Consider the following 12940-nt stretch of genomic DNA (forward strand, 5'->3'; position numbering starts at 1 on the left):
AGGTCTTAGACTAAGCCAGGATTAGGCCGTATTTCAATTAGGACATTTAGAAAAAATCATTACTGGTGTGCATTTTAAGACAAAACAATGGCACTGACATGTTTGAAGATCAGTCCGTGGAAGTTTCTTTTAGCTGAAATAGGTCAGATTTATATATAGTCTAGGACTAGGCTTAAGCCTCGTCTGTGAAACTGGGGGTAAGGCTGGTAAAAGTGTGTCAACATACCAACTTTAGTGAAGTACGTGACAAAAATGCCCTTATCGCTCACACTGTGTTCTTTCTTATCTCTCTCTCTCTCTCTCTCTTTCTCTTTCCTTAATGTTAGTAGTTTTTGACTTTTGAGATGCCATTCTTGAAATGAGGCGATTCTATCTGTCTCTCTGCAGACGGTATGTACCAACAAAACTGTGTCACCAATGCCATCTGGTTCTCCCATAAGAAAAACATCTGTTTTAGATTTAACACTGTCAGGTTTTTCCATAAGGAGCTTTTGTTTTGCACCCCACAAACTGCACCTTTAATATTTACAAAAAGTTTAAAACAAATGATGCCAAACCTTGCAACGATATTTTTGGTCTCACTTTATTTTAAGGTCCAATTCTCGCTATTGTCAAATTATTAATCATGACTTTTGCTTCAATAAATGCATAATTTGCTGATTATTAATAGTAAAGGTAGCTGTTAAGTTTAGCTTTTGTTATGGATATACATTTTGGTCACACAGAGCATGTAAAGAACTAATAAGTATTAATAAACAGCCGGTATGTTATTAATAGGCATGCTCATAAGCAACCAGTTAAGAATTAGTCCCTATACTGTAGTCTCACCAATTTTTCTGACATGTAGCAATTACATTTATCCAACCCATTTCATTCATATTAATATATTAACTGTTTTAACTTTTATTTTGAACCACATAGAATAAAAATCTTGAATATTCTGTTTGGTCATGATCATTGTCGGTATTACTTACAACAAAATGTAAACTATTTATGTTTCTGCATGATTCATTTGACAAAACCTGACAACGAAGTGTGTCTGAAACAAGCATGTAATCTTGTTTGGAATCTCATCAGACAGGTTTAAGATCTGGGAGAGAGAGAAAGAGAGGGAGAGAGAGAAGGATAGAGAGAACGAGCGCTGAGAAAGGAGGGGCTGATCGCTCAACCAAAAGCAAACAACATGTAAGATTTTCGATCATACGCTACCTGTACAGCTGGATACAACACGAGGACAAAGTGAGAGACCACCAGATAAAGAAAAAAAAAAGTCTTACAGAGGTAATTTACTCTGAGATTTAGTGTAAATACAATTTTAGGACTGTTAATATATATTTGCGGTTAACCATGTAAGTCAAAAATGATTATAAAAGCTAAATTATATAAAAGTTAACACTTAAGCCACACTTAAAAATGAATGAATGTCATTGATCAGATGATGAATGAAACCAAGATGTAAATAAATACTTCTCAACCAAACCTTTTTTGCTGTAAAAGGGACATAACATATCTTAGCACTTGTCAAACATGATTCAGAGACAAACTGAACCTCAGTGAACGTCATACGTATAATCATGGGACTGGCTGTTTAAATGTCACTTTGGAAAAAAAAAAAAATCAAAAAATGGTTTGTTCTGAGAAAGCGGATAAATTATTAGCAGGTGTATCTTGGTTTGACATTTGGTTGTCTGTATTCAATGACATTCTGGAGTTTTAAATGTTACCGACATAATACTACAACTGAATGGCTGCATTTGTTCATTTGTTTCTTTTGTTTGAAATAGGCTTGGATTCCCAGAACCCACCCAGCTGCTCCACAAGACTGAGCTGTCGGCTAAAAGAAGGAACATACCACTGAAGTGCTCTTGCATAACATGTGCACACTTTAGCCAGTAGCGCCTCATTCCAGTGTCAAACTGCTGATTAGAGGTGAGAACACCATTTTATATTCTGTTTTATTTAGCGAGATTTACGAAACATTTCAAATCATCTCAATGAAACAAACCGGCATCTTGGACTATTGCTACTAACATACAAGCGACCCAGTAATTCTATAGGGTTTTTTCCGTCTGTGAAGATTAACAGCTTAACAAGCGTGCTATAATCATTGTGCTACGAAATGAAAGTTTGGTTTAGATACTGTGCAAGAAATATATTACTATTATCTAGAATAATGTATGTGATATTTGACTACTACCACTGCTGTTTAAAAACATTTATAAATGTTTGTTTTCTAAGAAATAATCGCACAAAATTTCACTTTCATTGTAATAGTACATCCCCTTTATTTATCAATAAATAAAAAATGTAATTTCATTAATTAATGGCAACTACTGTAACTAAGGCCTAACTCCTGAATTGCACCAAGATTCCTGGCTTTGGGGCTATAATAATTTAGAGATGTATTATCTGCATTATCATTATCTGTATTATCTGCATAGCTCATTATTCTCATTATTTGACTTAGTGGGAGCATATACAGTCTAAACAAGAGCGGTGCCAGGATTGAGCCTTGTGGGACTCCGTATGTCATGGATATCCACTTAGACTTATATTCTCCTATACTCACATAAAAACCTCTCCCTTCTAAGTATGACTTGCACCATTTGAGTACCGTCCTAGAAAGCCTGGCCCAGTTTTCCAGTCACTCTAGAATATGACGAACAGTGTCAAATCAGATATAACAGAACTAGCACTGACTATTTGCCTAAATTTAAATGTATCATTAAATTTATCTTAATGAGCGTCATCTCTGTGCTGTGATGTTGTTCGGCCTATAGTGTTCACCACTTCTGAAAGATCTGCTTCTAAACAGATAAGTGCACTTTTGAAAAAAAATTGTGAAGTGCTCTGAGGTAGTAGGTTGACGATTTATGTGTATTGACAAGAAATTTAAATTAAAAAAACAAATAAAAAAGTTACTGTTGATAAGGTTTGAGAAGAAGGTCTGTCTGGCTGTGGATAGTTCTATTAGAAAGCAATTGTATTTAAATTAAAAATATATATATTAAAATACTAATAGTAATAAAGTAATACTACTCAGTAATAAAATAACAAAAAAGACAACATCTATTGGTCTACTGTAAAAGTAAATTCTGTTTTAACATAAAAATAAGTTCATATATATTAATGCACTTCCTACATTCCTACAATTAGCATATAACAAATGAACAATATTTAATATATTACAAATTAACATTAATTAATATAAATGAACATGAATCCACAGTATTATATTTTTACATTTTATAGAGTTTATACTTTTTAAAAAGGGTTGTTCATTTACTGAATTAAAAGAAATATTAGGCATATTTGTTAGTAAAAAAGAAATTTATAACATTTGTGTAACTCAATATGTCAGGTTGATTAGTCATATTTATATTTATTTTATATTTAGTCATATTTTTCACATTGGACCTGTTTTGGTTTTCCTAACCATGCTATTCCAGTCAAGCCTTTACATTTCCTTTCTTTTTTTTTTATTTTTCCTGCATTGTCATCTCTAATCTCAGCATCTCCTCTGTATTTTTTTCTGTCGCTCTGCACAGCCATGCCATTCTCGCGAAGCTTCCTGTCTGAAGAGCAGCTGCTGTGCTCCATCTGTTTAGATGTGTTTGACAATCCCGTGTCGACGCCATGCGGCCACAGCTTCTGCATGACATGCATCGGTCACTACTGGGACTCGGTGAAGCACTGCCAGTGCCCCCTCTGCAAGCAGACCTTCAAGCGAAAGCCCGATCTCCACATCAATCGAACTCTCCGCGAGATCACTGAACAGTTCAAGCGCATAAAGGAAAGCCCGGGGGCCTCTGGAGGGAATGGGGCAGGTAAAGATGCTGAGGAAGACGTAAAAAAACAAGACTCAGTAGACGGGACAGTACGGCGGGGACAACTTCCAGGGTATCTTCTTGAGGAAATGAAACAGCGACTCACACGGCACAGGGCACACAGCAATTCTCAGGCCTCTCACAATGAAATGGGGTCTGAACTACCTGTCACGCCAAACACTGAGGGTACCAGTGACACCCAGCCGCCCGGTTTGGCCAGACAGGTATCCCTGCGCAGGTACACCCTAAGTGGGGCGGCAGATGCCATCAAAGTGCCCCTTTGTCCAAAACATCACCGTAACCTGGAGCTGTTCTGTCGATCTGATCTGGAGTGTATTTGTGTTGAGTGTGGACAAACAGAGCACCAGTCACATGACGTCACATGTGCCGAGAAAGAGTGGCAGATCCATAAGGTAGGATGAAACTAAGTGCTAAAAGAAAATATGTAAAAGCCTTTAGATATAAACCACATAGTGGCCCCAAAAAAAAGTTTTATTGAAGTCACTTTACAAAGGTCTGAATTTTATTGTGTAAGGAAATGGAAAAGGAAAAGAAAGAAAAAGAAAATGCATATTAAAGTGGCATTTACTAATAAATACATCCATTTTACATACATACTCTAAATTTCAGAAATGACTTTTAAATGGTGTCACTTAGTAATTGGTTACCTGAATAGAATAGAATAAAAGAAAAGAAATAAAGTAAAATTAAATGTATGTTTGTATTATATTTTGAAAACAAAAACAAACAAACAACAGAATAGAAAGGTAGGATGAAATTAACTGATGCTGAACTAATACTGAATGTTTTTGTTTGTCTTTTCTCCAAATACCTTTTGTCTTAATTTTTAAACAATAGAAATTCTTTGTTTATTCAATCAGTCTTTAAAATTAAAATAAGACTATATAAAACAAAGGAAATAACAAAAATATATATATATATATATATATATATATATATATATATATATATATATATATATATATTACATTTAAATATCATATATATTATCATAATAATTTTATTTTTGTGCTTGTGTTTCATAAACAAACTAAAACGAAACTTTGTTTGAAAATTCTGCTTGTGAATTTTATATTTAAACATAGTAAAAAAAACAAAACGCTTGGTTTAAGTAATCCAATGGTGTTCATACACAGACGCAAAAAAATGTGCAAAAAATGTGTCTTCAGGTGTACAACAGCTTGTCACAGGAAGACACAGAAGATCTTTATAATTTCTTAACCCCTGAAGGGAGCATACCTTAAAGTATTAGTACCCTTAAGGTAGTAATATATGGCACTTAGGGACTAATATTTACTCTTTATATACAAAGTGTCCCTTTGATGATACTGAGTCTGAGGCAAGCTGTTTTACCCCTAAAGCTACAATTCTGGCATTTTTTGTACATAGTGTGTACAATTAGAAGAGTGGCTTAAGTGTCCACATACTTCCTGGGTTCACTAAATATTACTAATATCTGGCCTCTACTGTTATTCAAAATCAGGAAGCTGTCAGTTAAATAAAATAAATACTACATGGGCTGCAAAATTGTCCGGTAATAATTCAGGAAGCACGGACATGTAAACATTTTAATTAAACAGGTTAAATGTGGTGCCCTTCCTGCTACATCATTTCCCGGTTTCGTTTCAAACAGATGAAGATCGGTATCACAGAGACCGAGATACAGGAGATGACAAAAGGGAGGATGCAGAAAGTGGACGAGATCAAACAATCACTAGTTGACATCAAAGTGAGTAACGTAACAGCTGCACTTGTTTTCTTCATCCCAGGCCATGAAAAATCCCCAAAGTCTTAAAGAGAAAAATAAACAGATACAGTTGTAATATTTAGTTATAACAAGCACTGGAGCTCTGCTCATAGAGTATCAGGGTTTTACATCACCCTTAATCTAGATATATGATGAAAACTGCTTGCCCTGTGCTCCAGATGTTGTCAGAGCATGAGGTTCAGCGCGGCATGCAGCTGTTCGGAGCAGTGATAAGCTCTCTGGAGCGCAGTCAGGCCGGGCTGATGGAAGTGACGGAGATAAACCGGCGCTCAACAGAGCACCGGGCTGAGCTCATGATCAAAGAGCTGGAGCAGGAGATCGCAGAGCTGAGGAGGAGAAGCACGGCGCTGGCTAAACTGGCCCACACTGAAAACTACATCGTAGGACTGAAGGTCTAAACAACATACACACGCCTCACGCATCAGATTTCACTTGAGCAGCAGACTGTCCAAGTCATCTCTTCAGTCTGTTCCACTATTTAATTCATTTTAAAGGCCGTAGAAACTGAAGTGGGTTTGTTTGACACGAGACAGTAAGAAATCACCTCAGTGCCATGGCAAAGGCAAAGCAACACATACACATAAAGAAAAAAACTCCTTATACCTATACCTTAGCAACCGCATACCAAAGCCCTTAACAACCATTTACAGCACCACAATACAACAGTGCTTTGCTCCGGCAAAAAACATTGAGTTATCAGTATATTAATTAAATAAATTAATTAAATACCAACAAAAGTTCTGGGTTGGTAAAAAAAAAATTATAATGTTTTTAAAGGATGCTCACCGGGGCTGCATTTATTTGATCAAAAACTGTAATATTGTTGTATAACTGTATGGCCCAGTTTCACAAACTAAGCCAGAATTAGGCCATAGTTTAATCAAGACATTTAAGTAGTTTTTTTATAACAATGCTTAGTAAAAAAAAAACATTACTGATGTGCTTTTTGAGAATAAAACAGAGGCACTGATATATTTTTAGGTCAGTCAGTGCAAGCTTCTTTCAGTTGAAACAGCTCAGATTTACATTTTAGTCTAGGACTAGCCTTGTCTGTGAAACGGGGTAAAAGAGTTGTGCAGCTTAAACAAAAATATTCGTTAAGTTCAAAATCTGAAAGAGAAATCTTTGATGTAATAGCCTTTAATCACCCTTTTAATCAGTTGAATGCATTTTTGCTAAATTAAATATTAAATATAAAATATAAAGTTAAATATAAAATGTTATTATTTAAATAATTGATAAACAGACATGTAATACTGCTTATTAAACAGCTATATTTAATATTTAGAATATATTTATTAGTTTGCCAGGGGAGTTAAAATGGGAGCAGTCAATGAATAACTGACAAACTATGATAATGGAAGAGAATGTTAGCATGAGTTGGCAAAAAAAAAAATATCAAGCTTCAAGCTCAACAATTGCTCCTGGTCTCCCTCAACAGGACTACTCTGACGTCAGCGCTCCCATGTCAATGAAAGACTGGACGGGCGTCTCACTGACCTGTGACCTTGGAACTAAAGCAGTTTACACCTCTGTCTGTCAGATACTAGAGCAGTTTAGGGAAGACCTTCAGAAAGTACCTGCAGTCTGTGAGTGACAGCTGTCAAATACTACACTACAGCTCCATCTAGTGGCACACGGAGGACTCACTTCATGTGTTTTCTTCCTGCTCTAGGCCTCTCTGTGTCCGCTAACCAGTCACCGCTGAAGTCACAACCAAGTGAGTAAGACTTCTTCCGACAAGTGTTCGTCTTACCACGATTCATTATCTACAATTACGAAATACATTTTTAAACTTAATCTTTTCAACAAACGATCTTATTTTAATGTTTTGCAGAAGTGAAGAGAATACAGGAATATGCAGGTATGTGTTAGACGTTAAGTTTTATTGTTTTATTGCAGTGTATAACGAAGCAGGAGCTGTAAAGTTTTTTTTTTTTCTTTCTCAAGACATTAAACAGGTTTGCCCTTTTATGTATAAAGTCCTAAATTGCTGAGATAAGAATTTCAGTTCTTTCAAGTTGTTCTTGACTTGAATGTTTTTGAGCATTTGTGAACGTGTCAAGCAGCATGACGTGCTATTTCTACTGCATGTTTTTATTTGCATAATCATTTTAAATTTTTATATAATAAATTAGTATATGCATGCTTTTATACGCCATTATGCTAATTGAGACCAATCATAGATTACACTTTCTAAAGTAAACATTTACTAGTGATTAGTTAATTTGTCTCATATGTGAGCCAGGACCACAAAACCAGTCATAAATTTGATCATCGTCTAAAAGCTGAATCTGAATTTTTTTCCATTAGGATAGGACAATAGATACAACTATGTGAATATCTGGAATCTGAGGGTGCAAAAAAATCTGAATATTGGGGAAATCGCCTTTAAAATGAACAATCATTAACATTTCGTATAAGTTTATGGTAGGAAATTTGCTAAATATCTTCATGGAGCATGCTCTTTACTTAATATCCTAATAATTTTGGCATAAAAGAAAATCTGTAAGTTTGATCCAATGTATTTTTGGCTATTGCTACAAATACACTCCAGCGGCTAAAGATGACTTTGTGACCACATATAGTCTATACAAATTTAATTAAAAAGTGTCAATTAATTTTCTTATAATATACATTTATTTTTCAAGGATTCCCAAACGATTCGTTCAGTGGTTAATTTTTCCAAACCTCTCAGGTGATTGGTCATTTAAAGCAGTGACCTCAAAGAGCGTGTATGCGTGTGTATAGATGGATATAAAATATAAAAAGAGATTATTTTACCTTTTTACATCAGTGGAAGTGACCCTGGACACCAACACGGCTCATCCTCGACTCATCCTATCAGAAGACAAGAAGAAGGTGTGGTGTGGTGAAAGGCACCAACAAGTTCCCAACAACCGTGAGCGCTTTGATCGTGTAGTTTGTGTCCTGGGCTGCGAGGGATTCACCAGCGGACGACACTACTGGGAGGTAGAGGTGGATGGAAAGACTGACTGGGACCTAGGAGTGGCGAGTCATTCCTGCAACAGGAAGGGTAAGATCACAGTCAGCCCCAGCAACGGATACTGGTTTCTCAGCTTGCGGGACAAGAACAACTATGCCTTCAGGACTGAACCTTCCACCTCATTACCCCTCAGCCTGAAACCTCAAAAGATAGGGCTGTTCGTGGACTACGAAAAGGGCCAAGTGTCCTTTTACAACGTGGACGTGAAGATGCACATCTACACCTTTATGGACAACTTTACGGAGACCATTTATCCGTTTTTCAGTCCCTGTACCAACAAAACCGGCAAAATGAGGCTCCGCTAGTGATCACGCCTGTCCTTCTGGGCTGAACAGCGCAACCTGGAAATGTTTTATGAGCAAAGCTCTGGTTCAAAATGTTGTTCGATGATTTAAATGCTGCCACATTGGCACTTCATTTTCATTGATGAGATAAGAGCTTGGGTCACCAGGATAACCATCCAGGTTTTAGCTTTGTTTTCTTATTATCATGCCGTCTACAGTCCTCATGCATTGTATGTACAGAGCCTTCACGCCACTGGTTAAACTACCTTTCAGTAACGACTTTCAGCAAACATGAAAACAATTACAAGGCAAAGGGAAATCCCTGACAATTTAGAAAGCCAGGACATGTCCAGGACGAAAGGGCTCTAAAAACTCTTTTTCTGCCAAGAGATATGTTAACGGCCCTCAAACAGAGTTTTTAATTCATCTTTAATTCAAGCTTAATTCACTGCAATCCACTATAATGACGAACAACCATTACTTTTCAGGCATTAAAGAGTAAATAAATACTTTAATACGAGATCAGTATTTTTGTTTCGTTTCTGAATTTGCTTCATCCGCTGTAGCAGGCCTACACAGTTCATCCGGCCTGTCTGGAAGTGTAGCCTAATCCTCACACACTGCACTTTAAAGTTTCTGTTGTGATGAGTGCACTTAAACACGATGAAACAAACATGGCAACCGTGTCAGGCGGCAAGTTTCTGCAGGTCATTTATAACATGCCACCCTTTAGTACCAAGACAGAGCCCTATTTCTCAACAGTGGAGTGAGACTGAAGTTATACTGCTAACGCTTGCATAACACCATTACAATCGCCTCGCGTCTGTTAATGACACTGTAATAATCGCTAACTGTCTTTACATTGTTGTTGTTGTTTTTTTACCGCTCAAGGTAACTCCCAAACCAAATCCTAACGGTATTTTCTCTGTGTGCATCGTTCGTGTTGTAGCATGTCAAAAAGTAACTGTCGGAGAGAAAATACCCGAGGGCTGAACGCAGACGGAGAGAGTGCGCTTCTTTAACGCGCCGCCAGGTGTCGCTCCTGCTGACTTTATTACTGCACTTTTTTGGGGCTAACGTTTCTTGACGCAAACACGTGGTCGCATTTGTCTTCCATCTATCCAAACGGTTCTTTATGACTTATTGGCGTATAAAAACGACACAAGGCAAACTTCACAGATGCTGACCTGCCAAGAGAGGCCACTGCCAATCTGTCAGACTGATCCATATAAGGGAGGCCAAGGATAGTCACTGTATTTTATAGTAGTTTTACTGTTTAAATTAGTCCTAAAAGCATATGATAATATACTCAATGGAAGTTTGACATTGTGAGGTATGTGTTTATTCATAAAGTTACTTCCAAATGTAAATAATGAGAATTATTGACTAGAGTAAAATTGTGACATCTAGTCCGGTCTCTACAAATGCTTTTGCTATTTAATTCATCCACATGCATTTCATGTTTTGCATTTCTGTTTTGTTTCACTGTAAAGAACTGAAACGGTACAAAACAGGTAAAACATCTGTGGGAAAAAAAAACAATACAGGAAATACCTTAATATTAACACAAACATTGTGGCCCATTTTTTTGGACTTTTAGGGCTGTTGTATTTAATAAATCTTTTCGGTTTTTCCTGTTCTTTGGCAGAAGCCGTTTCCACGTTTTAATGTTAGTTACGCTTGACGGTATCACTTCTAAAATTTGATTAAAACAAATTGAATACATCTGAAATTAGTGCATAAGTAACTTATGTAGCATCTGTAAATATCCCATTTGAATTCAACAAATAGATGGGTATTCAAGTCTGGGAAAATGAATAAAATAGGAATTGTGGATAGAAATTAACAGTAGCTTGAGTGAAGATACCAATAATAAAATTGTAGTAGCAAAAATGCTGCAGTGAATTCCTTTTACTGTTTTTATTTTTGAATACTTGATTTATGTCACTGATATTTTGTGCTTGGTCGATATATATATTTTCAAAAAAGTTTAAATATCTCTGTAGATATCATGATCGGCTAAGCTGTGCTTTTTTTTGAATGTGTAACTAACATGAAATATGCTTTCGTTAAAATCATTTTATTAAAGCTATGGCAATTCTGAACATACAGATAACACAAAAAAACTCTTAAAATGTGAGCATATACAGTATATGTATAGATGAATCAATTTTTTAAATGCAAGCAGAGCCTATAGCAGTTTTACATTTCCTTATTTATTCCATATATAGTTGCCATTAGTTCCAGCTACTTTTTTCATTTTGATTTGATGACTACCAGCTAGCCTATATGATCTTCATAACGAAAATGACTTTATTTAATATTTGACACGACAGTACGCCTCATAAGATAAAAGAAATAAACATCAAAACAATTCCGCGTGGCGTATGCTGCCACTAAATAATAAAAAGGGAAACAGGCTAGTGATGAGAATAAATAGCTATGAAGCAGTCTACGAGGTTCAACAGATGATTAAAAAGAAAAATAGCATCATGTGAACTTTAAGTTTCATCATGGCAGAAATCACAGGTGTAACAAGCCGAGCAGGAACACACGACTGACATAATGGGCAGGATGAGAGAGCATGCTTTGTGATGACTGTGACTATATTTCAATGGTAGCGAACATTCCTCACTAATGCGCCGTAGAATGTGGATCTGTGAGAAGAGTTTTTTTCCTAACTACCTTTTTAGACCGCAAATCGATTCTGGTCAACAGGTGTGACGCACGCAGAAGTCATGTCACACAAATACTGTGACAGTAATAATGCTGGTCACAACTCCACCCAGCTGTGGAAAAAAAAAAAACCCGTAGCTTTAGTAAAAGTCACTACCAGTCATTCCTACGGCTTAGAAGTGAATGAAGAGAAGCAAGCTCGGAGCGAGACGGGAAGGAGAAAAATGGGGGGAAGGGACGGGGCGATTGTCAGAGAAATGGTCTATCAGGTTGAGCTTGAATGTTTTGACTCTTGCCCTCCTGCCAGCTCTACCTGCAAGGCAGCCAACGTCTCCCGTCTTTGAGACCTATATTTGTAACAGTAAGGTTACAGTACGGGGCTTCCGTGTCGGGGCCGAACTGATTTATAGCGGCTCGTAGGACGCGGGGCCCGCAGAGTCCGGAAACGTTGATTTATCGTCACTTATAGATCCCCGGAGTTTAGAGTTGTGATCATTTCTCAGATTAAGGATTGAAGAGCAGCTTTAATTGGGGATGGATGGAGAGGCTGATTTAAAAAAAAAAAAAAAAAAAAAAAAAAAACACATTAAGCCAATGTTCAGCCTCAACCGCTCCAACAGCCCGGACAGCATACCTGTCATTCTGCACACCTACACACTCCTTCTTTCACTCAAAGTCTTTCTCTTTCTCATTTGCGCTATCACGTCTTTATCTATCTGCCTGTTCTTTTTTTAAAAAAACTGACACTGCTTTGCATTTATCGTTCTCTGCGCCCATTATCTAGGTCATTTACAGCTAATGAGGGAAGCATTTTAAGACTTCGCGTAAAGTTTGTTTTTCCACGCAAGCACTCTACAGGCCTAAGCACAGCTTGATCAAAATATGCATGCAATAAATAGCAAAATATAAATGTGACACACTTCATCTTAAGCGAAACCGATAAGGTCTTCAGAAACTTGCAGGCCAACACGAAACCGCTGGAACGGAGCGTTTTCCTAATAGTTCAATTAGCATCGTGGACTGCTGTTTTGTGTACACTTGAGGCGTTTTTGTTAGTTTTAACTGTCGTTATCGATTGCCCCATAAACAAGGCGCGAAAATCCGGGGGATTAGGCCTAGGAGGTTTCAATGCAACACCGTGCATGCAATAGCGTTTGGTTATCAGGGCTCTTCCTAAGGTCTAAATGAACTAACTCGAGTTAGTGTCCACGCTAAACAAAAAAACATGAGCTGTTTCGTTAAATGCATACGCGCACTTAAGAGAAAACCCCAAAGCAGAAACTACATTTTTTTTTACATGACGTAATAAGCAACTTTAACTGTATACAATCGGTGTAAGATTTCCTTTAAGCTCGCT

The 12940-nt window shown here is 37.0% G+C and overlaps 1 protein-coding gene across 1 annotated transcript; it reads left to right on the forward strand.

The window, feature by feature from the left end:
- The first annotated feature begins 42 nt into the window (after window positions 1-42).
- Window positions 43-11059, forward strand: LOC122348715 (E3 ubiquitin-protein ligase TRIM39). Its single transcript, XM_043244516.1, is given in 10 exon segments — window positions 43-1281; window positions 1785-1929; window positions 3549-4240; window positions 5482-5577; window positions 5775-6008; window positions 7058-7205; window positions 7292-7336; window positions 7454-7480; window positions 8414-8890; window positions 8893-11059. Coding segments are annotated over 8 exon segments (1779 nt in total). The 5' UTR covers window positions 43-1281; window positions 1785-1929; window positions 3549-3550; the 3' UTR covers window positions 8955-11059.
- The last annotated feature ends 1881 nt before the right edge of the window (window positions 11060-12940 follow it).

The sequence above is a fragment of the Puntigrus tetrazona genome, chromosome 7 (assembly GCF_018831695.1).
Source record: "Puntigrus tetrazona isolate hp1 chromosome 7, ASM1883169v1, whole genome shotgun sequence".
NCBI lineage: Eukaryota > Metazoa > Chordata > Actinopteri > Cypriniformes > Cyprinidae > Puntigrus > Puntigrus tetrazona.